The sequence below is a fragment of the Epinephelus lanceolatus genome, chromosome 5 (assembly GCF_041903045.1).
Source record: "Epinephelus lanceolatus isolate andai-2023 chromosome 5, ASM4190304v1, whole genome shotgun sequence".
Lineage (NCBI taxonomy): Eukaryota > Metazoa > Chordata > Actinopteri > Perciformes > Serranidae > Epinephelus > Epinephelus lanceolatus.
In genome coordinates this window covers 20720148-20745134 of record NC_135738.1, presented here as the reverse complement: position 1 = coordinate 20745134, position 24987 = coordinate 20720148, and the positions used below count along the sequence as shown (strand labels likewise).

The 24987-nt window shown below is 43.6% G+C and overlaps 1 protein-coding gene across 1 annotated transcript; it reads left to right on the top strand.

Annotated features, from left to right (window-relative positions):
* Window positions 1–831: 831 nt before the first annotated feature.
* On the top strand, window positions 832–22266 carry smad6b (SMAD family member 6b). The gene is made up of 4 exons (XM_033635071.2): window positions 832–2381; window positions 5820–5876; window positions 6585–6662; window positions 21696–22266. Exons 1-4 carry the CDS (start codon window positions 1583–1585, stop codon window positions 22235–22237), a joined length of 1476 nt encoding a protein of 491 aa, XP_033490962.1. The 5' UTR covers window positions 832–1582; the 3' UTR covers window positions 22238–22266.
* The last annotated feature ends 2721 nt before the right edge of the window (window positions 22267–24987 follow it).

The following is a 24987-nucleotide window of genomic DNA, read 5'->3' as shown; positions in this document are numbered from 1 at the left end:
TAAACTGGATGATAAAGCTGGAAATGTCCATAAATAGGCCAAGCCAAAAGAATAAATTAATAAATGTTATACATATAAACTTTCTACCAAAAGAATATATTCAGATGCAGTTATTTCATGCAAACATTTTTACTAGTAACTTTAATTGAATTACATATTTTTCTCAGTAACTGTAACTGATTACAGTTACATTTATTTAGTAATTTAATTACACGTAACTATGTAACTAGTTACTCCCCAACAGTGGTAATGCTCATATCACTACAATGCTGATAGTCCTACTTGAACATATTTTTAGTTTGCGGCTCCTGTCAGTCCTGAGGTTAGTGTGCTAAAGTTGTGTGTACACATCACATTCCTCCAGTACTGAGAGCAGTGGTCACACAAGTCTTTTGTTCTGGGGAAGTCATTCACTGAAGTCACTGCATCTGAAATGTAATTGTAGTTTTTTTGTTTTGTTTTTTTTAAAGGAGGAGGGCTGATGACTGGCAGGATGTCCTTAGTGGGGAAATGAAAAAAAAAAAAACAGCACCACTCCTATGCATGGAAGTTTCTCAGCTGCAGGGTCTTTTTTAATCCTTATTTTTTTGCTCAAAACAAACACATAAAGCACATGCAAATAAGTTTTACTAACTTAAACTTATAAACTAGAGCTGGGTGTTTCACTTTAAGAGTTAAGAAACTTGAAACCTTGTTCTTGTTTGCGCAACAATCAGTGCAGCTCACAGCCGCCAAAGTGTCTAGACTAGCACATGATGGTAGTCAGCCAATGGCTCCACCGCTCTCCTCGGGGGCCCCGTGTGTGTATGTGTGTATGTGTGTGTATGTGTGAGGAAGCGGGGGGGAGAAAAAAAGAAAGAGAGAAACGGAGAAAGAAAGGGATCTGGGCTGCAGTTTGGTTTAGATCTGAGTAGAGAAGCAGGAGCGCGATTCAGCCCCGGATTGATCCTCTTCATGTAATTTCAGCTCGCATGGATATTTTGTTGGGATTGTAATAAAAAAAAAAAAGAAGTGCACTGACATCTCAAGAAGACGACAAGGATCCTGATTTCCAGTGCATTTTCTTGGGATTAAATCGCCTCGAAGTACCTCATGCTCTACGTGCCGGTGTACAGAGTAGATTTGCGCTTGTTAAAAGTCCGAAACAGTTTCAGGCTGCGAGTTGCCGTCTCGGGTTGAAGTCTGCTGGCTTTGGATTATGTTTCTAAGTATGTTATGTTATTATGTATTCTGCTTTTTTTATTCCTTCGTAACAAACACATAAACACTCAGCTCCGCAGCGACCCTGGATAATATATCGCAGTTTCACCCGCTTGGTTATTTACAGTTTATTCGGCTAAGTGAATGCATTTTGATCGGCATGCTGCAGTGCGTTTATTGCGCGATTTTGTTGTTATAAATGCAACAAACCAGCCTTCAGTCTAATGTTGCGGTTTTGCCACCAATGCTCGTCAGTCGGCTGTGCATGCATTGCACGGCATTTCACAGACATTAATGTTTTGCAACGACCGTAGAAGTATCTGTAATATTCGGATATCCGTACAAGAATAAAAAACCCTCATATAGATTTTCAAGTTGTCGTATGTTCAGGACGAAACGCTCAGGTCTTGTGCGGCGACTCTGGAGAAGCCGTTTGATCCCAGATAAAGAAGGGGAAGATGGAAATGGCAAAACTAGTGAGGGCTGTAGGGACGATCTGTTCGGAAACAACCCAGAGAAAATTCCCAAAACGGAGCTCAGACCGATGACCCCTAGCGGGTCTCTTGTAGGGGACATAGGGGGTGTGTGCACCCGGAGCCCCGTGGAGAGCAGCGGCTTGGGGGTCACGTCGGACCAAGATGGGGGTGCGGTGTGCGTCCAGGAGCAGGGGAGCCCCCGCTCCATACAGGACAGAGAATGCAGGACAGTGACGTGCTGCTTATTTAAAGACCGGGACCACTCCGAGCTTAGGGGTCCAGAGACGGCTCAGGGCACCAGGGATCCAGGGTCGTGTCACTTCGTGCTGAGGAACCTTGGACCACGGGATAGCGGCTCTCCTGAGGCGCAGGAGGCGATGCCACGCACGGTGTTGGAGCAAGAACTGAAATCAGCCACATACTCTCTTTTGAAAAGGCTAAAGGAAAGAGCGCTGGATACCTTACTAGAGGCGGTGGAGTCCAGAGGAGGGATGCCGAGCGACTGTGTTATGATTTCCCGGACAGAGCTGAGGTTGGGCGGCCATGTGGCATCCCCACAGCTGCTTGTGTGTAAACTGTACCGCTGGTCCGACCTCCAGCATCCTGCCCAGCTCAAACCGCTCTGTGAGTGTAAGAGCTTTGGGGCCCTGGACAGTCCAACAGTATGCTGCAACCCCTATCACTACAGCCGGCTCTGTGGGCCAGGTAAGGGCATCTGCCAGATAACACTTACTGTCTGTAGCACCTTATAGGCCTATAGCTAGATGCTGCTTTTGGGGTGTTAAGTCACCAGGTAGTCCATTAACACATAATCACAATGCATCTTTCAGGTTTTCCCTGACTGTATTATCTTGACCCACACACATACAGACTGCCATCTTTACTTTTGAACTATAAACCTGCAAGTAGATCCTGCAAATCCATCTTAACAGCTAGGCTTGTGTTTTTAATTTGCTGAATGATTACACAGAGAACTGCAAAGGTCACATCCATCATTACATGGCAGAAATGAACTTTTCAAGACTGTAAAACTGCTATGGGTTTAGAAATATGCTCAGAAAATCTTTCCCTATCACCATGTTTTATTTGTCTGGTACTGTTGGTTTACTTTCATACTGAGAGGTAGAGAAGGCTGGTCATTTGATTAAATAGTTAATGATTAATAAAGTCATCCTTATGGCAAGGTGAACAATAATAAAATTCTTTAGAGCAAAGGATATGAGCTGAGGTAGAGTTGACAACACATAAATGTAAGACACTACTTTTTTTGCCAGTTTGATGTTATCTCACTGTTACTGTTGATTAAATTTAGTATATTCAGGAAAAATAGTCAAATAAATGCAAAATATTGGTTACTTTTAATATGTTTGTCACCTTTAAAGATTTTAGTTGCTTTGAAAGTTGTATTTTAGCAGTTTTGCATTACACCAGAGCATCGCTCACAAAAGCCTGCAATATCTGGGCCTTTTGATGAAGGAGATTGTTTGTTTGGACTGCTGCTGTCCTTACAGCTCTTCTAGCTGTAAGGTTTTAGTTTATTCCATAAAAACATAAAGTACAGGACATCCTTAATGTGTCTTAATATGTTAGTGCCTTCAGTGTGATTATCAACACGGCTGTTTTCAGGTCTTACCTCTGTTTCTTGCAGGGTTGTTGCCAGGTAGGCCAATCCATCAACAGTATATGACATGCATATGATTGTAAAGACTCACTCACAGGTTTGGACCTGGTGCCATAGGTCAGTTTAGTTGTGGTGGTGGAGGACTGAGCTGTATTTTCACAATCAATGAGCTATCTATAGCAGAACCTCCCTGACCTATATTAAACTGATTCAGTTTTGGCAGGGGGCAAGCCTGTGATTTGGCAAACCTTAAACGCAGGGCCACTCGACCCCGCTGACCCGATGACAAGTAGTGGTATCATGTGTAAAGATGCAAGCGTCAGTATTTCTGTCTTCTCACTGGCACAGGAGGTGGATTTTCCATAACATCCATGTTTACTAGAGCCAGCTGGCTGTGGCAAGCACTTCAAAGTCATAAGCCCAACAATATCAGAATTCATAGCACACAAATGTTGGAAACTGACGTGGATTTGGCCCTCATGTTCCATCTTACTGTCTGACTTGATAAGAATATATATGTAAGTTTACTGATAAACCGTGGTGTCTGTTGGTTTGAACAGACTGTGTTAGATAGAAAGAGTATGAAATGTGTTCCTCTTGCTGAAGTGGATGTCAGGCTGCGCTTTTCTTTCTACTAAAACTAGCAAGATGGATTGTAAGAAGAGGGAGAGGGGCACATACCCCATATTGGGACTAAGGCTCGTAGTAGACATAGCTCACATGCGCTCATGCGTGGCCCGATAGAGCTGGTATTTCTTTCATGCTATTCAAGAAGGGGGGCTTTGAATCAAGACTTTAATCACTGGTTTTTACATTGTTTGCAAATGGGGAAGAAAGAAATATGGAATTATACTACATGAGGTAGATTTGCATTGAAAACATTATAATTCTTTGTAAAACAACTCAAAAAAGATGCATAAAAACAAGTTGTGTTAAAGTGTTTGTCAACTGCAGTTCAGTCTACTTCAGTTTTAGTTTAGACTTATCTGAAAATAAACTACTTAACTAGGTTTTATATAAGTGTTTTTAAAGAATAAAACAGTATGTAATGTGTGGCAGAGAGCTTAGACTAAAGTGGACAAAACTTTTTTCCTTTTATTTTGCCAGGCATTATACTTTTCGAATGAGATCAGTTTCAAGTTGCGCTTTAAAAGCCCTTTTGTCCTAAGGAGGTCCCCTCATGCTATTTAGGTGAAGGAGTGGTGATAATATACAGTTTGCATACTACTGGCGCCAGACTGACGAGCTGTGTATCTGAGTGACTGAGTTCAGATCCCAGCAATTACTGCCGCCACTCTTAAAGGACCCGCTGCTATTATGCTTTTCTCCTTCCCCTTTTCCCTGTAGGCGAGGTCACAGTGTGCTCGCAAAGTTTTCTTTCCTTTGTGCTTTTCCTTCGTGTGCAAGTTATTCTCTTCATTTCTCCTCTTTTTATTGGATAAAATCAAGGTCTCTGAGCACACTGAAGTTAAAAAGCAGGGATTTACTCTGATTTATTAAACTAATAACTAAAAGTTACGGTTAGTCTCTGTGGTTGTTACAATGACTGCTTCAGTTAAATAATGCATGCTTAAATTATAGAAACAAATAGTGTTATGTTGGCTTTATTAGCTTTTTAATGAGCATTTGAACAAAATGATTTAATTCAGGCGTGCAGACACAAAGCTGTGAGAGTTGAGGTGTAGTCTGGTGTTTACAATGGAAGCAAAAATGCTTTAATAGTCGAGTCATTTGTTAAAGCTTGTGATGACTTAAGGATGTTGTATTGGCATGTTTCTTTTTACTTTTATGCTGATAATGTCAAACAAAATATGATGTAATAAACAATGTTTGGGTTTTGAGCTGCAGCGATTAATCTGTTAGATATCAGCAATTAAATTAATCGGCAGCTAATTTGACATTTGATTCATCACTATGAATCATTTTTAAAGAGAAGAAAGTAAAAATTTCCTGATGCTAGTGTCATAAATGTGAATTACTTCTCTATGACAGTGAACTGAATATTTTTGGGCTGTGGACAAAACAAGACATTTGAGAACGTCACCTTGGGCTTTAAGAAACACAGATCAACATTTTTTAGTATTTTCTTACTGTTCATAGACCAAACATCGATCATTAGAGAAAATAATCGACAGTGAAAATCAACATTAGTTGCCGCCCTCGTCTGGTTACTTTGGAATTACTGTGACATAAAACAGAAAATAGATTGGGATCTAGATGTGCAAAGAAGCGTGTGTATGTGTTACAAGGTGTTTACAGTTATTTTACTAACCGGCTTTGCAAGCCACTTTACACCAGAGGCTTTGGATGTGTTAACGCCATAATTTTCTTACAGTCGATGTATCCAAACAGTGCTTAGTAAATATCAGATTGAACGTCTTAGAATTCCAAACAGTTAATTCAAGTTTGAATAGCACAGACACGTCTTTCTTACATTTAGTGACTTGAGTTTTACCTTTCATTCTTTTAAAATAGCATTTCTTTCTTTATAAGGTGATTGACAAGACTGTTTTGTGTTACAGAGTCACCCCCACCTCCATATTCGAGGCTTTCCCCTAATGAAGAACACAAGCCACTGGGTAAGTGACACAGATGAGCTCTGTGCACCTGAAGCTTTCTATTTCATCCTTACATATCTGAATTCTGTTGTTAATATTGATCCTCTGTGTTATGGCTTGTAACCAGGTAGTTGTAAAGCTGTAATCACTTGATTTATGATCTTTTTAGTCATAATTGCAGATATTAAGAGCCTGTAAATTGCAAAGGGCACGGCCAGTCTTTTGTTTAGGCTCTGGCACAGCTAGTCCGTTGTTTAGGCTCTGGTTTAACAGGAAAAAGAGGGAATAAAGCAATGTGGAAAATTTAAACGTCTCTAATTGGGCACAGTTACTGGCAAACTGCATGGTAGCTTTGAGATGAGACCTCAGCCAGCATGTGGCATAATGTCAGCATGCCAGCCAGAGCCAGTGTGGGTAGTATGGTGTGGGTTGTATGTACTGTGGGCTGCTGAGACTTTGGAGCCTGGCTGCTAGCTGGGACTGCAAGCCTGAGTACAGCTGATGTTTCTGGCGGCATCTGGGGATGTCATCAGGTAAAGCCTGTCTGTGACCTTGCCAGGTTATCTGCTGTGGGATGCTGTTAATTGTTTTGAATGTGATACGAAATATGAAACATATTCTCGCTGAAATGAAGAGGTACACAGAGGTAGCCACTGAGTCTCTTGTGCAGATGATTAGTGAGAGTTCAGAGGAACTTCAGATGAATAATTTCCATTTTATTCCCCACAGATCTGTCAGACTCCACATTGTCTTACACTGAAACTGAGGCAGCCAGCTCACCAAATATCACACCGGGGGAATTCTCAGGTGGGTGTGTTTCTCCAACTGTCGTCAGTCCCCAAATAAGGAGTTTATATCCGAAATGTCTTACACTGATTAAAAAAAAATTAATGATTACAAGAAGTTTATTATCCCAGAGGAGCTGCACTGTAAATACTGAAGTAATTAGCCCGACGAATGTTTTTCTGTTGTGTTGTACATTATGTAAGAGTAGGCACTGTAGATACACTGTAAAGCTTTGGGTGGTCACATGCCACAGTCAAAGTGTGGTTTGACATGCAGTACATAGATGTGAGTGGTTCTAATCATTTAATGACACGTCAGATACTAAATACCAACTTTCCATGTGTGAGCAGTTGTTAAAGTAGTAGGACTGCTATAGTGACACATTAACTAGCTTGAATAAAGAGTGACTGTAGAAACATAGCTTAAAAAAGAGCTTCCACTTAATGCGTCGTGTGAAAACATTATATTTAGTACCATACTATTCAATTTTCCATCTGGTAAAGATCATTAATACGTGGATAAGGAGCTCTGCTTTTTCCCTGACATAGGATTAGAATTGATAGTTTGAGTAATAAAGCATGTAAGACAGATGTTAATTTGTAAAAACGGGATAATTGTCTTCCATGCTCATGTGTTTGCACGTCTGTACATACAGCTTTAAATCAGAATAATACAGTTTATGAATTACCCTAAAATCATGGCAATAAATCATAGGTCTTTCATAACTGTTCAGTGCTGCATCGCCCTGTTTTTCTGGCTTTGAAATGGTTAAAATAAGACTAGTTAAAAAAGAAGGAAAAGGAGTTTTAATTATTTCAGAGCGTACTTTAGCAACAGTTTAGTGCTCCACTCATAGCTTGTGAGTGTACCTGGATGAATATGCAAACTTATGAAGGTAATTTCATTTTGATGTTGCACTTTATTCCCTCTCATTAAGGGCCATTAGGAACAGTCGGAGCTTTAAAGATAAAGGTTTCATTGTGAGCGGTGCAGAGGTTCAGCGGGGCATGTGCATTGGCCACAGAGCCGGCCTCCCCTCTTCTGTTTTTCTTTCAGAAATATTTGAGTGGGATCAAACTGTAATAAGATCCAAGCTCGCTCAGAAACGCACACAAGCACACATAGTTGTGCACATGCATGTGCACAGACACTCACGCGTACAACTCTATCAAGCCTGGCTGTAAGTGGGCTGCAGGGAGGGGTGGGTTCAGGGAAATGGAGTTGCTCCTGTGAATGGGGCCACACCAAAGGAAGCAAGTAGAAACAGTCCTGTCCTCTGATTTGAAATGAAACACTCCTTTCTCATGGCATAGAGTGAGCATGTTTCCCCCTCTCATACTAGGGCCACAGCACGCATGCACAGTATCATGTGGACGGGGAGTCAGAGCCCTCATTTTGGGGCTCGCAGGGAACAGCATTTCCTGTGAAAGGATCTGCCATGGCTCAGAGGCCTGGACACTGAGCAGTTGACATGGCTACCTGGCAGTGAAGTATTCAGTCAGCAAGGGCCCCCCTCCTTCCCGGTACACATGCTGTCACCACCTCAGCATGGCCCGGCGACACTCCCTGAGTCAACAAATGAGGGGCTTGTCAGAGCGCGCACCACAATTCCTCAGAGACTGTGGTGAGGAGGGAGGATCTAGACATGCTAGGCTTTGGTTTCTTCCAACTGTGTTGCTGCTTGTACAGGCCGGGCCAGATCACTGTGCTTTGGCTGTGACACACTTAGCAAGTTGGACTTGGGAAGGAGAATGACCAGTGCTCTACAGGGTGGTGGTTTTCCTCGCTGTGAGCTAATTTGTGCAGCCGGTTTGTCTCTGATCATGTTGCATTTGGACCGTATGATGTTTCTTTGGTTTTAGATACAAAAGAGTGTCCATGTTGAGTGAAACAAGCCATTAGCATCTTGTCAGTGATACAGATCATCCACCAAGTATTTGCCAAACACATCCCATCATAAGACCAAGAGCCTGAGGGCGTCCTTATAAAGCCCATTTAGTTCTGCTTAAACACACAGGCATGTAACGCACATTGTCAAGCTATCCTGTGTTGAACATGTTGCTGTCCTGGAGATGACTTTCTCTGTGAATCCCCCTGCAGCTCGGGCAGAGAGAGTGTCTGTGTGTAACCGGAGTTGTATGGGATCCAGACTCCACCCCTCATGCAGGAACAAGTAAACCTCTTAAAAGCAAGTCTGGGGGGCACTTGGTGGATGGGTGGGGTGTAGTCATATAATCAACTACAGTTTGCAGCCCAGGGCTACAGAAATACCCACAGAGCATTCTTCTGCATCACACAATGGCAGAGAAACAGATCGGAACTGGTTAGTTTAGTAGATAAGCTCGTTCTTCCACATCAACCAATATTCTGAATATATTCAGTGGAAAGTAGTTCTGCTTCTGCTTTAGATTATTTAGTGCCATACTAATATGAAATATGTCTTTAAATCAATACGCTCTTATGTTGTTAAGTTAATGTTAGAGTTACATTTAAGTGCAGATACATTTCTCTCATCCCTCTGGCTCACTCCTGCAGTTGTTTAACATGCTAAAATGTTCTCATGCATTCTTAAAAAGCTTCTCCATGTGCATATTATTGTATCACTCCCTCAGTGTAATACTCATACCTTCAGCCACTGTGCGGTCATAGACATTTGAACCATTCACAGTGTTTTATTTATTGACTGTGTCACAATGTGGGAGAGAGACGGACCCACCAGGCACCCTGTGATATCTGTTTACGTCATGAGCGGGCCCAGCTTTCTAGTCAGTGCGTACACAGTATACCTTAGTCCTGTGTGTGTGAGGGAATGTGCCTTTGCTGGTGCTGCCCTCCCATTCTGCCCGCACACCTGTTTCCTCACTGCCTGGGCCTCGTCGTGTGGACATCAGAGTGAAGCCCTTTGAAGCAGGTCTCATTGCTTCCTGTATGACTGTCTGAGGGGGTGTTTCCCCCCTACACATTGACTTTATTATGTCAGTCACATTGTCTCTGACATCGGGGGCTCTTTATGTTTGTCACTTCTTCATTATAATGCTGCTTTCAGTCTGAGGAGGAATGCCAAGATGTCTTCGCATTGCTGCTTAAGAATTTCAGTCTTTGAAGATTGTTTTAAGAGCAATAAATGTCGCTGTGTGTAGTGATTACCATATTAACAATATTTATGCAGAATGAACGCTGCAGGCCTTCCCCCTGTACCTGGTTTAGCCCGTTGTAAGATCGTGGCTCCAGTCTGCCTACATTCTTCAGTCATCAGAGGTTGTGTCCTCAATCAACCCACTGGAATTTGTCAGCATAACACTGTGTGTACACGCTCATGCTGGTGTGAGTTGAGATCACCGATGTGAATGGAGGGGCTCCCTCAGATATGCAGGGTCAGGTGACCAGGAGACATGCAGAGTGACCTGAGCCACTGTCCTTTTATTTTATTTTCCTCCTTTTTCTTCCCCTTCCTGAGAGTGTAGGAAAGTTGGACAGGAGGAGCGGAAAGATTGAAAGTTGTTAGATGTGGATTACACAGAGTGCTGTAGCGCTTACTGGAGGGGAGAGGGCATCAGCAGGTAGTCAGGGTTCCCACACAGTAATCACACAATGCTAGCCTCCATCTGCCTGCCTGTCTCTGGAGGAAAGGCCAGTGCTGTCTCTCTGGATGTCTTGTCTGCAGGCGGGCACTGTGTCAGGTCCACTCTGGTATTGACTGATTCTTCCAGGCAGAACAAGGCAGTTAGGAGATAGATGGGAAGGGCCTCATGCGAGTCACGCAACAGATTGCTCAGGGAAATTACAGCGTGCGATGTGTAGGTGCAGAGACCGCCAGAATGCATCTGTTAAACTTGCTTGTTTATACATTTTTAAGTCTGTCATTCTTCCTCAGGGTCTTCATACAAGTCCAGATGCATATTGACATACATTCACACGAAAGAGCGAAGCAAATTAAATTGTGCAGTCAATACTAATCACAGCCGGGCTGTCTGTGTCAGGAAGAGGCCAGCACTAAGTATCAAACCATTCCCTCTGTCTGTGTTAGAGACAGTGGAAATGCATGGAACAATTAGACAGTCTAATCAAGGCATGTGATGCTTCTCTTGATTAAAGCAGATTAAACCAGACTCAAACTTGTTCATTTGACTTTGAAGGCATGTGATTCCACCTCTGCTAGGAACTAATTAAACAGCATATCTGCTGTATGCATCTGAAAAGATTTAGGATCGATTGCACCTCTTATTTTCTCTGTTATGTTTTTCCGTATTAGATCATTTGTTCAATTCATTGCAGTGGCCTCTGTACTGTATGGATGGCTCTTTTATGTTGTGCTCTATTTTTTCTCCCCTGATGCTGGGTGACATAATGCAGGTGACATCATTTACAGCACACCCAATTCCACTGTCAAATGATTAATTTATAGCTCAGGAACCATCAAATAAAATTGAATAGTAATGATTGTCGTCCTGCTCCGCAATCTTTTGAGAATTACTTTAAAATGTGGTGCGTTACTGCTGTACAGACATCTAGCCGTCTGTATGTAGCGGCAGCACTCTGACTCTGCACTGCTCAGACAGAGGTATGGTCTGATGGAGTGACAACTGCGTCAGCATGTTAGCGATGTCCCCCTCCCCACCTCGAGGCATGATCCCCCTGCTCCGTCCCACAGACCCCAGAGTGATGCAGCCTGGGCTCATCTCCCCCTGCAGCCTGGCACATGGCCTCAGGTTTCCACCGCAGCCCTGAGCCTTCCCAGTGCCTGGCCGCCCACACTCCCTCAGGAGCCCCAATGCTCCAGGATACGGGATGTGGAAATAATGTGACTCGAGTGCTTCCACCCTGCCTCCCGAAATCAGGTTTTGCGGATTGTTTATTTGAGGGGAAGGAGGCCTCAGACAAACATCCTGTTTTAAAAAGCTGCCTGGGTTTTGTAGCAGTGCAGGGCGGTGAATTGCCCCTTTGACAGCAGGGGGGAGACTGAGGAATGTTGAAGAGAAGGCCAGCATCTCAGGGGACGTGAGGGGGCTCTCCTCACCCGTTTGTCATGTCCAGTTTACAGAGTCCATTTTTAAGCTGGGGGCGGAGTGTTGCAGCTATACATCCTGAAGGGTCTTGTGCTCTATTCTCTCTGTAGTGGTGTAGGGCCTGTACCCACAGTCCTCGTCTCAAGTATCCGTTCCTGTCCTGGGAGGCTGACTTCCGTTTCCCCTTACGTAACACACATACACATAGAAAAAGAGCCATTGATAAGAGCGATAAGGCCATTTTTCATTTTCCCTTTCTCAGCATTGTTAGACTGTGGTGTGTCAGAAATCCACTTTCAACTTGTTCTCTCTGGGGTTGTGACTTTCAGGATCCTCAGCAGAGTCCTCCACAGTCTACACAACCTATTGGCTCACTAATATAACATGTTTGTTGTTGTTTATGAAAGGGTGTTGCGTGTTTGTATTTGTGTGATTGCAGTGTAGTTTGTCTCCCATCTGTCAGATTGCAACAAGGTCTTCTGGCCATTAGATTGGGATCTTTTACTTTTTGTTTTCCAGCTTTTTTTTAGTGAAGATTTTAAGATGTGAGCCAAGTCAAGATTAACAGCAATTCCAATATGCCTTTCCAAAGGTTCATAGTAGAGAAATCTCCTTAGTGTGGAGTGTCTGTGTCAAGCAGAGGATATGTGAGCTTGAAGTAAACACTTTATATCATCTTAAATTGTCACATAAATGGAGAGGGGAGTGTAGTTGTCATTGTGTTGAGATCTCTTTACACTGAATTTGCTCCAAGAGTTGATTTTCAGTGAGAACTGGCAACACAGGTCCTAGACATGGTGAGGTAATATGACCTCTACGTGCAGAGTGAAAGCCATGCTAATCTAAAGCAGTCCTTGGAGAGGCCTGAAACCCCTTACATGTCAACAGAAACTAGCCTGCTGAGCTGAGTATTTATCTGTCTCCGCTTGGCAAGCCACAGTGGTGCCAGTGCTGCTGGGTGTTTGACTAACTTCTGAAGGGCTCACAGATAAAGATAAATCTATAGCCTCATACAAGACTATGAGTCTAAGCTCACAGTGCTGCGCTTGTCATATGAATTTACAGAGTGTACTGTGCCCAGCCAGGATAAGGTGGACTATGTTTCATTTTAGGGCTCACCACACAGATAGACGGTAAAGTCTGCAGAAATAACAGGAGGTGTGCTCAGGCTATAATTTTTGCCCCATATTCTACGTTAGCAAACAAAGTGAGTGAGCTAATCTTGTCGTGTGCTCAGGGAGGGCTGCTGTTACCATCTTCTCTTCCTTCACACCGCAGCGCAGCACCAGCCTTCACCAATGGCTCCATTCATTCAGCTCAGGGCACAGGGTTACAGCAACAAATAAAGAGCATGCAATGCCATTAAAAATGTATGGAATGTCCAACTGTTAGTTTAGTGTTTTAGTGTGCCTCCTCTCAAGGCTGAGAGGGGGAACAATACTCCATTTGAGCTGGCCACTGTAAATGTGCTAGCCTTGCAAAGCCTGGCAAGCAGTAGTGAAGGAGGTGCCAGTTGTGGACGCTGTTTTTATTTTCTGACCATTTTACCCACAATTATAAATCCAGACACCGGCCTTGGCCAGCTATGATTTAGGCCTGTGGTCTGATTGCTGGCGAAAATAGATTTAAGATTTTTTTTTTCCCTTCCTCCCCAGAGGAGCATTGACAGTTGTGTCTGAACCTATGGCTGTCAGTATTTTTAAAACTCAGAATAGCCAGCGCATTCTTTGAGCCTCCAGAATGCTGTGTGTGGATTAACTGTAGGGGCCCATGTCATTCGACATCTCTACACAAACCTTTTACAGCCAGAGGGAAAGGACAGGAGCTCATTGTTGATGGCTGAGCAGTAAACTCCCAGTGTTTCAAGGCCTGGTTCGTTTTCTCTGCACTGTACATGTGTAAACTGAAAGACAGAGACTGGATTTTTGTCCTCTTTCCTTATCTTGAACTTGATCTACTGGAGCTATATCTTCATTCCACTCCCTTGTCCTAACATGGGGCCAAGTATGATAGACATCATTTTGAGCCTTTGATCTTGTTCCCAAAAGATGATGCCTTTTAAATCTGAGCAGAAAAACCTTTATTTTGAATGATGGTCCTGCAAAAACCCCCTTATAATAAAGTGTTTACAAATGCTTAGCAAGCTGTTCAGACCAAAGTATTTTATTCCTGAGCATAAACAAGTATGTATGTCCTCAGTTTCTACACAAAGTACAGCTTGACATGGTGAGTTGTACTCTGGGATAAAGTTTTTGCAAGTAGTATTATTGTGAAAATTCTCATTGATTATCTTCCTCAGGGAAAATTATATTTACTTTTGTAATGCGTGTTTTACTTATCTTTTATTTGTGTGCATTTCTAAAGTCTTGGCTGTGTGGCTCAGTACGTGCAGTCAGGCTGTCGCATTTCAGGGTACGGTTTAGATTAGAGGTCTGGCTGTAGCTTCCCCCTCTTCCCCTCTCTGTGACTGCCAGCACATAATTTACTTAATGAAATCCTGCCATTCCCTTTAGCTTCAAGATTTTTTGCAGATGTTGACAGGGAAGGACTTTGTGAATTATTGGAAATGTTCACTCCTGCATTTTTAATGAACGTCTTGCTTGTTGTGAACGGGCTGACTTGTCGGGGATGGGGGAAACAGTTGTCTTTGTTTGGGGAGCTGGTGTCTGGATGCCCACGGTGGAGCAGTGTGGGTTACAGCCCCAGCAAGTGTTGTGATTGAAACAGAAACTCTGGTGCCACATTATCCTGACAGAACACATTCTCCTCACAGACTCTGATCCACTGGGCCGATCAATAGGAAACCATTGTTTGAACGGCAGCTCTGTCCATCATAGCGGGTTCACCTCCCAGCCCGGTGGAAACCATATACCTACCTTTCGCCTTAAATTAGTCAGACTAATATAACTCGTAATAATAGAGTTCCTTGTTATTGTTCATTTGAAACCAGGCCTTCAACATAGCTTGAGTATATAGGCCAGCTAAAGTCAGTTTCCTCCCTCAGTGTAGGGTCTTGCTTTGGGACTCTGAAGTGAAGTATTTATTCGATAAAGTAAAGTGTGTATGTTAAAGTCTTAGACCATACATCCAACACTTCCTCTCTCACATGACGTGTCATTTGGTGAGACTTTTTCACCAAACTAGACTCTTAAAGGAGACAGAAAGCAACCTTCTTGCTGCACCCCCACCCCCCACAGTCATAACCAGAGTAGGAAGTTAGGAGGCACAGCAAGGGGAGGAGGGGGGAGTTCAGGAATGTGCAGGGTCTCCTCTACTCAAACGCTCCAGCCTTCTTGGCTTGAACCTCCCTGACACACTCGCAAACAAACACACTGACACACACACTCGCACACACACAAACAGATAGGTTGTATGAGGAGGTGAAAGGGCACAGCCACCCAGCAGGATGTTCGCTGAGTGTTTTGCTTTCTGTGCTCTCTCGGACTTCGCTGGCCTTTAACGCCGCCTGTAGATATGACATTCACAAACATCCCCCACAGTTTTCACAGAGCTTTTACATGCCCTCAAGGACTCTCCTAGGCCTCACTTGCATCACCACCATCACTTGTGCTCTGTGTCTTTGACACATTGCAGAGCTTTGGAGGAAAGTTTGAGAAAATGAGGAGCACATTCTCTTCCCCTTAAAAAAAAAGTCTTCTCCCTCAAACCAGTGGTCTCTTACTCACGCGCCCAGACGGCTCCTTCGTATTAGCCTCCTTAGCTTCCTGTGCTTTTTACACCCTCTGTTGTTTATTGATTTAATTTATGGATTCTGTTAGTTATCTGCTATCAAGGGTACAGCACTTTTCCTCCCTCGCGGGGTCATCCCGAAACAGTAACGGAGGGAAAGTGGAAAGGAAGTGGATGACAATGTAAAGCATTCCTATTGTGACCAGCCAGGCTTGGTGACTGGATTCAGTTTCTCTGGCTCCTACAATATTTTCTCTCAGCACATATCTCTCTCCCTCTCTTTCTGTCTTTCCCTCTCTATCTCTTTCTCCCTCTCTCGGCAGAGAAAGGCCAGACCTCAGGGAGAAAAATCCATAGACATATAAGAGCAGCTCCAGTTAGCGTGTCTGTCTGATAAAGCCGACTTTGATGGCAGCGATAGCCCAGACGCCAGCCTAAATGTGGCCTGCTCAGGGGTTATAGCTGGCCTGTAGGAACCATTGTCTATAGAATTAAAGCCATGTCATACACTGAACAGGAGGGGGAGGCTTTTGCTTTAGTTCCACTTTGTGTTTTTTTAGTTGTGAAAGAAAGTTAAATTGAAGAAATCATCGGAGGGAGGGGGGGCAGGAATGCACAAAGAAAATAATTTGTTCTAAATTTTCACACACACAACCACAGTGTACACACACACACACACACACACACACACACACATACACAGAGGCACACACACAGTCCTCATGCCCCCCTCCCCACCACCAGCCCCCAAGCCTATCAGTTCATTGGTAGAGTCTAATAGCTGGAGGGGAATCTAATCCTTGGCACAGGATGAGAGACTGCTCCCCCCTCCTCTCCTTGCTGCTCTCCTCCCCTCGACTGCACTGCTTAAAGGGACTCGCTACAGTGTTTTCTTTTTTTTTCTCTTCCTCCTCAGCAAAGTTTTGCAGGAATGAGTTCATCTCTGCTCCCCGCTCTGGATTAGGAGAGATGAAGTATAATGGAGGTGGCCCCGGAGCTTGGTGGGGAGATGTTAGCACGGAGGGGAAGCTGTTGTTTGTCTGCCTGTCCCTGACACTCGGCCTCCCATTCATCTCACTCCAAGGCTGCGGAGCTGTGTTTACCCCGGGGCAGCTCTTTTCTGCTTCTCCCTCTGCCCTTTTCTCCCCCCCTCCTTTTCATGCTGTCTTTAAAAGCATTACTGGATGATCATCAAGGATTGCCATTGAAACTTTCAAGCCCCCATTTTTGTGTACTTAGTAGTAATTATCCAGACTCGCCCTCGAGTGCAAGGAACTCATCGCAGGGCGATCTGCTTTCTTTCCATATGTAAACCTGTGGAAAAGGCTTGGGCAAGTTGTGTTTAACATAGGCATATTTAAGGGTTGTGTTAATGGCATGTTGGTCTTCTCTCATAACAGAGGAAAAATGATTTAATGGCTATAATCATGATCAGTATTTTCTGCTTGTTGGCCTGTGGCAGTCACGGTGGCCTATATTATCTTCAGTGGTGGAATGTAATAAGTACATTTATTCAAGTACTCTACTTAAGTACGACTTTCACTTACTTGCACATAGGGCTGGGCAATGTATCGATCTTACATCGATATCATGATGTGAGACTAGATATTGTCTTAGGTTTTGGATGTTGTAATATAAGTGTTGTCTTTTCCTGGTTTTAAAGGCTGCATTACAGCAAAGAGATGTCGTTTTCTGAACTTATAAGACTGTTCTAGCTGTTCTATCACTTTCCTTTTCTCACTTCATTATATCCACAAGGGATGGGCATGAGAACTTGATTGTGACATCAGTCTTTGTCCGTATTTTTGTAAAGCGTAATCACCGCCCAGCCTCCCACATGTAAACTCGACCTTTTTTAATATATTTTTGATGATTTTAAATAGGTGAAACCTTATGTCATTGTAGAGCTGCGTGCAGTATATTGCTTTGCTCAGCACCTCCTTGCCCCACTGTCACTTCTTCGCTGTTTATCATGAGATTACAGCTGCAGGAGTGTGAGCTCCACACTGAGGAAGTGTTGGTGAGAGTCTGCCCGCATGCACACACACAGTGACATGGCTAACTGTTGGCATACATGTCTAATGTTACTTAAAAGTTATTTATGGGTTCAACAACAGAGTTGAGCCGTTTCGGTGTGTCAGTCTGCCTTTGTTGGGACTGTTAAATGGCTTTGTATAGCATGTTAGCTAACAAAGCTAACACAGATGATGTTGAACTGACCGGGAGAGAGCGGCAGAGACAAAGTCCTTCAGTGCTACATCTAACCCATGTAAAGGACAACAACGGCAGTGACAGACAAACTTTTGAAATTATAATTTGTAGGCTTATTGAAGCCTCGTTCAACAAATGAATTTAAAATTGCACTTGTTTTTCATTGTTGCATATTTACTTTCTTATTCTTATGTTAGATGTTTTTTTTTTTACTCTAGTACTCTAGAAAACTTTTATGCAAGTACTCGAATATAGAGGCTACGTAAAATGCCCATCCCTGATCACATTACATTACCGACGATTATCAAAATCTCATTGTGTACACTTTGTGTACAATATTGATATCGAGGTATTTGGTCAAAAACATTGTGATATTTGATTTTCTTCGTATCGCCCAGCCCTACTTGCAATGTACTTGAGTACCTCCATTTCATGCAACTTTCTACTTCTTTTCCACAACATTTATTTGATCTTTAGTTACTAGTTACTTTCCAAATCAAGATTTTACATACACATTATATAATAAAAGGCTTATAATTGCTCTATTTAGCTCCAGCTCCACAAACAAAACAGTAAAAAGCTACTTATCCATGGTAACATTCGTAAAAATGATCCATAACATCACAATATAAACAGGGGCCATTTTTCTGAATTATGAGTAAATCATGTAATTTTTATACTTGATTGCATGAGTTTTCACTGAAGTAGAAACAATCTGAATTCTTTCTCCATTATATCTTCATGCTCTCTCATATTTCACACAGAATAATACGTTTGTATTGAACCAAAATCTTACAGCTGACACCTGAACATGTCACTGTTTGCTGTCTGAGTTCCTGTGAACTGATAAAAGTCTGTGTTTGTTGTCAGACCTGATGTCCTGCTTTTGATACTCTGAATTCCTCCAATCAGACAGGCCACAGGGAAACAGAAAAATCAACATTTTCACATGGTTTCCATGGAGCTTACGCCTTGTTATGGAAATCAAACTCCACACGCACACCAAACGCTTTCTGCAGTTAGAGGAGTGCTCTTTAAAATCTCTGTTTATTCTGTTACTTCATCAGGACTACTAAGACTTGTAGTACGTGCAGATTCACGCGTCCAAGGTTACTTTTAATTCACTGTAAGTGTGAGCAGGCTTGTTATATTTCAAGTGTCGTAATGTGTTTACTTATTTCTTGACGCTTGAGGGAAAACCAAACACAGACTATCCTTATCATATTGCTAAAACACGGCTGGCTGCTTATTCCATGTATTTCCTGTTGGCCAAAGGACAATTTGTAGACCAAACAGCTTCCACAGATCCATGTATCTCCACTTTTTTATACCAGCACTTTGAAATAGGTTATGTAATGCGTTAGTGTTGATTAAATTAGATCATTGCCCCTGGCAGCAGGAACAGGAAGTGCAGCGGCCATACTGAGGCTGCGTCCGTTGACTCTGAGACTGACACTAAGAGGAGAGGCTTTTGAGAATAAAATAACAATAATAACATGCGCTACTTTTCTAATGGGTAAACGGAGCTGTTAAAAGGTGGCAGGGTTAAATGGATGCAGAGCACCAGTAATTGCTCCCAGCCTGTCATGGCTCCGCCCTGAGCAGACCCTCTGAAAGCCCAACATGGAGTCGAAGAGAGTTGGGTGTCTTTGCTGTGGTCAGAAGGGAGGGAGACACACGCCTTCCCTTCACCGCCTCATATCTGACTTTTGGTTTGGTTTGGTTTGGTCTGAGCCTTGGCCTGGCCTCTGTCTACATCAGCTTGTGATCATATACTAATAATTAAAGCTGGAAATTGCTGAGGAAACAAGGTCTCCCTAATTTTTTTAAGACTTAGAAGAGCATTTGAAGAAGATTGAGCAGAAGGCAGCTTGAGCTCTGGAGTTGAGGCCATAGTTGCTGTGGTGATATTGTCCAAACAGGCTGCCAATTGGTGATAGCTGTGCTCTGTTAAAGAGATCCTAATGAGTTCTTCTCTCAGAGCCCTAACCTCAGTACCCCCACCTAGCCAAAACACACAAGTTCAGGACACAAACACGCTGGCTGATTTTCTTCCCTGTCCAAGCAGGTACATGTGCGCACAGGCACACGTAGACGCTTAACACAACAGAGCGACAGGAAAAGGCCTGGCTCATGGTGTGCTCATTGTCTTCCCTCAGGCTTAACATTTGATACATTTCTAACCTTTGTCCTGCTCATTCCTCTTCCTGGTCCTCGCAGTCTTACTGGCTACCTTCGTTCCAGGCTACGTGTGAAAACTAGACACTATTGACCAAATTGCTTTCGCTTTATTCTTACCATCTAAAAAGGAGGAGACGGTAGCCATTTGGTCTTTTGTGTTTGTGTGCACAGTTTCAAAGTGAGTTTACCTTGATGTGTGGGCTCCATTTGATTTGAGACAATAGAGGGCCGTAAACAAGTTGGGGCTGAGTTCTTTGTGTGGCCGAGCCGCACTGAAGTAAAAGCTGAGCTCAGAGTGGAGGAGCTGGAGTGTGGAATTCACTAATGGCACATGCATGTTGGGGCCCCTGAAGAGAGGGGGTCATTTCAGCCATCAGTGTGTGCGCAAACACACAGAGAGACTGTCTGCAGCTTCCCCCCACCCCCACACATCCCCACTCACTCACTCACTCACTCACTCACTCTTTTCCTCCCCCTCCACAACACAGAGAGCCTTGAACCAGCAGGCATTTTGTCTGTGCAAGTCTGGTCAACGTTTTTGCTAATCTTTGTATAAACTTTACTAGTGTGGGTCACTCAGCAGAAAGGTTTAGTTGGGTGGGAGGTGAGCAAGGCATTTTGTTGCTGTGTGGATCTGCGATGCTCCACCTTAAAGGCGTTTGTTAATGGGGCGGGCGGTCATTAAGCCCTGAGAGCAGAGAGACTGAAAGGAATGGGGCCACAGGCCCAGGCTTTAAATCCTCTGTGCCAGTAGACCCTCTGAAGCAAAATAATGGCATCACTCTGTGTGTGAGTTAATGGGAGCTGATAGCATGAAGGCTGGGGGGTCAGCGGGTCACGGGCTTGTGCTAAGTTGTCAGGGAGCTGAATGCCGTCCCTGGGCCCACAGCAGGGGGAAGAGCTGGGTGGAGGGGGAGGGGGACCCCCTGCCTGGCCCTCTCCTGTCACCCCCACTCTTGTGGAATGTGAGGAAGACGAGGGAAGAGGAGAAAGAGGCACCCTCATACTGGAGAAGTAAAGGGTGAAGAGACGGATGTGAGATCATGGGACTCTGTGCTTTTTCTTCCTCCTCCACCAGCCACTCTCCTCGTACCACAGATTTTATGAGCAATATAACTGTGTGACAGCTACGAGCAGCGTGCACTGGAGCAGCCTCTGAAAGTAGTTGACAGTGCTGTGTATCTGTTCACTATGGTGGAGATAGAAGTCCACCTAGGGAGCAGTAACTCACTTTGGAGTGCTGAGGGCTGTCACTGGAAAGAGTTCACAGACTGCAGCCATGAAAACTGAATTAACAAGCTGATTTACTGGACAGAGATGTTTGGGAATGAGATGCCAACTTTGTTCCACTGTGAAAAGAAAAAAAGTGTTTTTGTCTTAAGCAGTGTTTATTAAAATATGCACAGGCAAAACATGGTCTTTCAAAAAGTTGATTTTTAAATCCAGCCCTGACACACTACTGCTGGGACTTATTTGCCAATTTTCAGTGGAAACACTGAGTGTAATTCTAAATTAATTTCGGTAAACATGATCTGTTTTGAAAGTGCATGTGTGAGCAGCAGAGACTGCCTCTGTGCTGGGTGGTCAGTGTGTAATCATTACAGTGCCCTCCTGAGGAACAGGAGGAAACTGCAGGTCTTCAGTTGGACTGACCTCACTACACTCTCCACCCCCAGGATATGTATAGTAGCCTGTGTGTGTGTGTGTGTGTGTGTGTGTGTGTGTGTGTGTGCGTGTGCGTGCGTATGAGAGAGTGTGTGTGTGTGCTGGACGGATGTGCATGCAGTGGTATTTATACAAGGCTTAGATTTCAATACAGTGCCTCCTTCAGTATTTATAGTGTGGCCATCTGCTCTGAACAATAAAAAGAGATAGTTAATCCCTTAAAACTCAAGCCTTCCTTTTTACTAGGCCTGTTTGCTTTTGTTTATGTTTTGTTTAATGACTGTCCTTCTGTCTCTTCTAGATGCCAGTATGTCGCCTGATGCCCCTAAGCAGAGCCACTGGTGTAACGTGGCGTACTGGGAGCACCGCACACGCGTGGGTCGCCTCTACACAGTGTACGAGCACTCCGTCAGCATCTTCTATGATCTACCTCAGGGCACGGGCTTCTGCCTGGGCCAGCTCAACCTGGAACACCGCAGCAGCACCGTTCAGCGCACACGAGGCAAAATCGGCTACGGCATCCTCCTCAGCAAAGAGCCGGACGGCGTTTGGGCGTACAACCGCAGTGAGCACCCCATATTTGTCAACTCCCCGACCCTGGACGTGCCCAACAGCAGAACTCTGGTGGTGCGAAAGGTGATGCCAGGCTACTCCATCAAGGTGTTTGACTATGAGCGCTCGTGCCTCCTGAGGCACACCACAGAGGCTGACCTCTTGGACGGACCCTATGACCCCAACAGTGTGCGCATCAGCTTTGCTAAGGGCTGGGGCCCCTGCTACTCAAGACAGTTCATCACCTCCTGCCCCTGCTGGCTGGAGATCCTCCTCAACAACCATAGATAACACAGACGGACCCCACAAACTATCCCAAATATCATCTACCTAGATTTAATATAAAGTTTTATATATTATATGAAATATATATTATACTTGTAAATACGGAGTCATTTTTACAATGTAATTATTTATGTATGGTGCAATGTGTATATGGACAAGAGGAAAAAAACGGAAAATGCACTTTGGCTTATATATATTATATATATAAATATATATAAAGATAAAGAATCTTTCAATACCAACGTGAGAAATTATACAACAAAATTAGGATGAGCCTGGATTTGGTGTATAGTTTTCATATACTATTAATATCCAGACAAAAAGCTAACACCATTCACACATTGATAATAAAGTATTCGCATAATAATTCTCTTTGTTTGGTCTGCATCATTAGCTCTCTGTGTACTACACATTTAATATTTCTCTCTGATTATTTACATGATATCTTAACAAGTCAACTGATATGATTTGACCCTACTTGTTTTGATTTTTATGAAATACGATTCATCACAAATCTCAGAATACTTCCATGTATCGAATACTATATTGAAATAAGGTATATGACATTGTGTTTCAGGTCAAGGGTTGGGAAACTCTGTTCCCACTTAGCCAGGGAGTAGATGATTTAAAGATCAGAGTTGAATTTGTTCTCAAATGTGCCAAGCGGACAAAGATCAGAGCTGCTGTAATTTCACTGTTCACTCAGAACGGTTATTGTGAAGAGTAAAGAAACGTCTGCACTCATAGGTGTAGAGGAGGTTATTTAAAACAGTGGTTCCCAACTGGTGGGTTTCAGTCCAAAAGTGGGTCGCAGGCCCATTCTGAGTGGACTGCAAATGACTCACAAACGTGTCAAGTTTGTAAAAAATACACTTTATTTTGAAGTACAGTGACTTTCCGGCATAAAGCTTTTATTTTAAAGTGCCATTTCCTGCTGTAGAGTGAGTGAATAACGCATAGCTGCTTAAAGGTGATAGCAAACTAACTCAACAACATGGCCAAACACAAGTATGACACTACTAATGACTGAGAATAAATCTGGACCCCATAGCTGGAACAGTTGGGAACCACTGGTTTAAAGGACAAAGCTAATGATATTTATTCAGGGTTCCCACGGTCATGGGAAACCTGGGAAAGTCATAAAATTCCACAATCTTATTTTCCAGGCCTGGGAAAAGGCCTGGAGCAAGTAAATGCCTCGATAGTTTCGGAAAACTCATGGAATTTTGTTGTGTGTAGTGAAATTGATTGTTGCAGTAATCTTCCATGGATAACCTTTCACCTATTGTAAGAAAATGGCAAATTTAATTTCTAAAGGTCTTGACGTACCGTAGCTTTAATATGTGTCGGTGTGTTGCGTCTTGTTTATCATAGTGTGCAGTTCTTGATTTTCTCCCTGATTATGGTCTCTCCCTCAATGTATGCCAGCTAGCTGGAATTATGTTTAATCAGAGTTTGAATCTGGTATGTTGAATAATGCGGGCGAGAAAAATTATGTTGTGACAGTGTGAATTAACGTGTTTCCATACCTATGCCCCAGGGTGTTCAGTTTTTACTTGGAGCACCAATGTGCACTTTGGTTTTATTTTAACTGCTCTGAAAGTAGAGCATGGTCGTTGGAAAGTACAGAGCTTTTTTTTTTTAAAAAAGAATTAACCCACAGGCCAACCGAACTGTTGGCTGTCACCCCCCCAATCTGAAGGCTCTATTGGTCCATGTCTGCGGACTACTTTGGAGTAAAGTAAACCTTACAGTTATGTTTGATTTATACTTGTGAATGGTCATATGGCATGACGTTATGGGTCCTTGAAAAGTTATGGAAAAGTTTTGAAATTTTGTCCATGAAAATGTGTGGGAACCTCTGTATATTTCAGTGGCATCTACAGCCTCATGTTCATAACAAGATTTTAATTCAAGCTAGCTCAACTGATCCACATGTCCTTGAGGTCCTAAGGAGCCCCAGTAATGAGGACCGAGAGGAGGTGGTGTAGTGGAGGACAGTGTGGGAGGAAATGATGAAACTCCTCAGGCTCAGCAGTCAGGCGATCCTTCCTGAAGGTGTTCCTACTTCAGCACATCATCGCTGGCCCTTGGTCGCAGGTCTCGGGTCCCCGCAGCCAGCTCGTCTCACAATGGACGTTGTTATAACTGACCAGGGATGCGGCACTCTGAAACCGCCACAGTGATACTGGAATGTATGCAGAGAAACCAAGAAGTTTTACAAGCCTACTGGAATCTTAAAAACTACAGCCAAGGTGGATGTGGTTTAGCTGGCTTCCTTCATAATTGCTGGTGTTGGGTTGTCAGATTGGCGGTGGTGGTAGTGAGGAGGGGGGGCAGAGGTCCGTGCCAACATTCAGCAATAGAGGCATTCAGTAACACTCTGATTCTGGTTTAATGAGTGCTGAACTGTGTAGTTAGGAGGAAATGCGTTTTTAAAAGTGGGCTCTCATTCTGAGATGTCGAAACTGTTGGATGAGCTTTTTGAAGTCGGAGAGGAATGTACTCTGAGCAGAGACACAATGTAGAGGGGCTCTTTCTTATGACAGGTTGTCATATTTTGTGTTGAAAATACTACTTTCCAATGGTGTGTGTGCTGCTGAGTGCAGCGTCTCTGTCCTTCCCCTCCTCCATAAAGGCTCAGACAGCCTCCTCCAGGCCTGCTGACTGTCTGGAGCCAAGACTGTGTAGAGTTCAAACAGCAGAGAGGAGTGGCTCCACTCCGCCTCTGTCTCTGCCTCCGCTCTCTTCCCTAC

Bases quoted from the DNA above. Each gene is read 5' to 3' on its own strand.
- smad6b (XM_033635071.2), top strand. From the start codon at position 1,583: ATGTTCAGGACGAAACGCTCAGGTCTTGTGCGGCGACTCTGGAGAAGC. The intron at 2,382-5,819 runs GTAAGGGCATCT...TTTGTGTTACAG, and splicing joins CAGCCGGCTCTGTGGGCCAG to AGTCACCCCCACCTCCATAT. The intron at 6,663-21,695 runs GTGGGTGTGTTT...TGTCTCTTCTAG, and splicing joins CACACCGGGGGAATTCTCAG to ATGCCAGTATGTCGCCTGAT.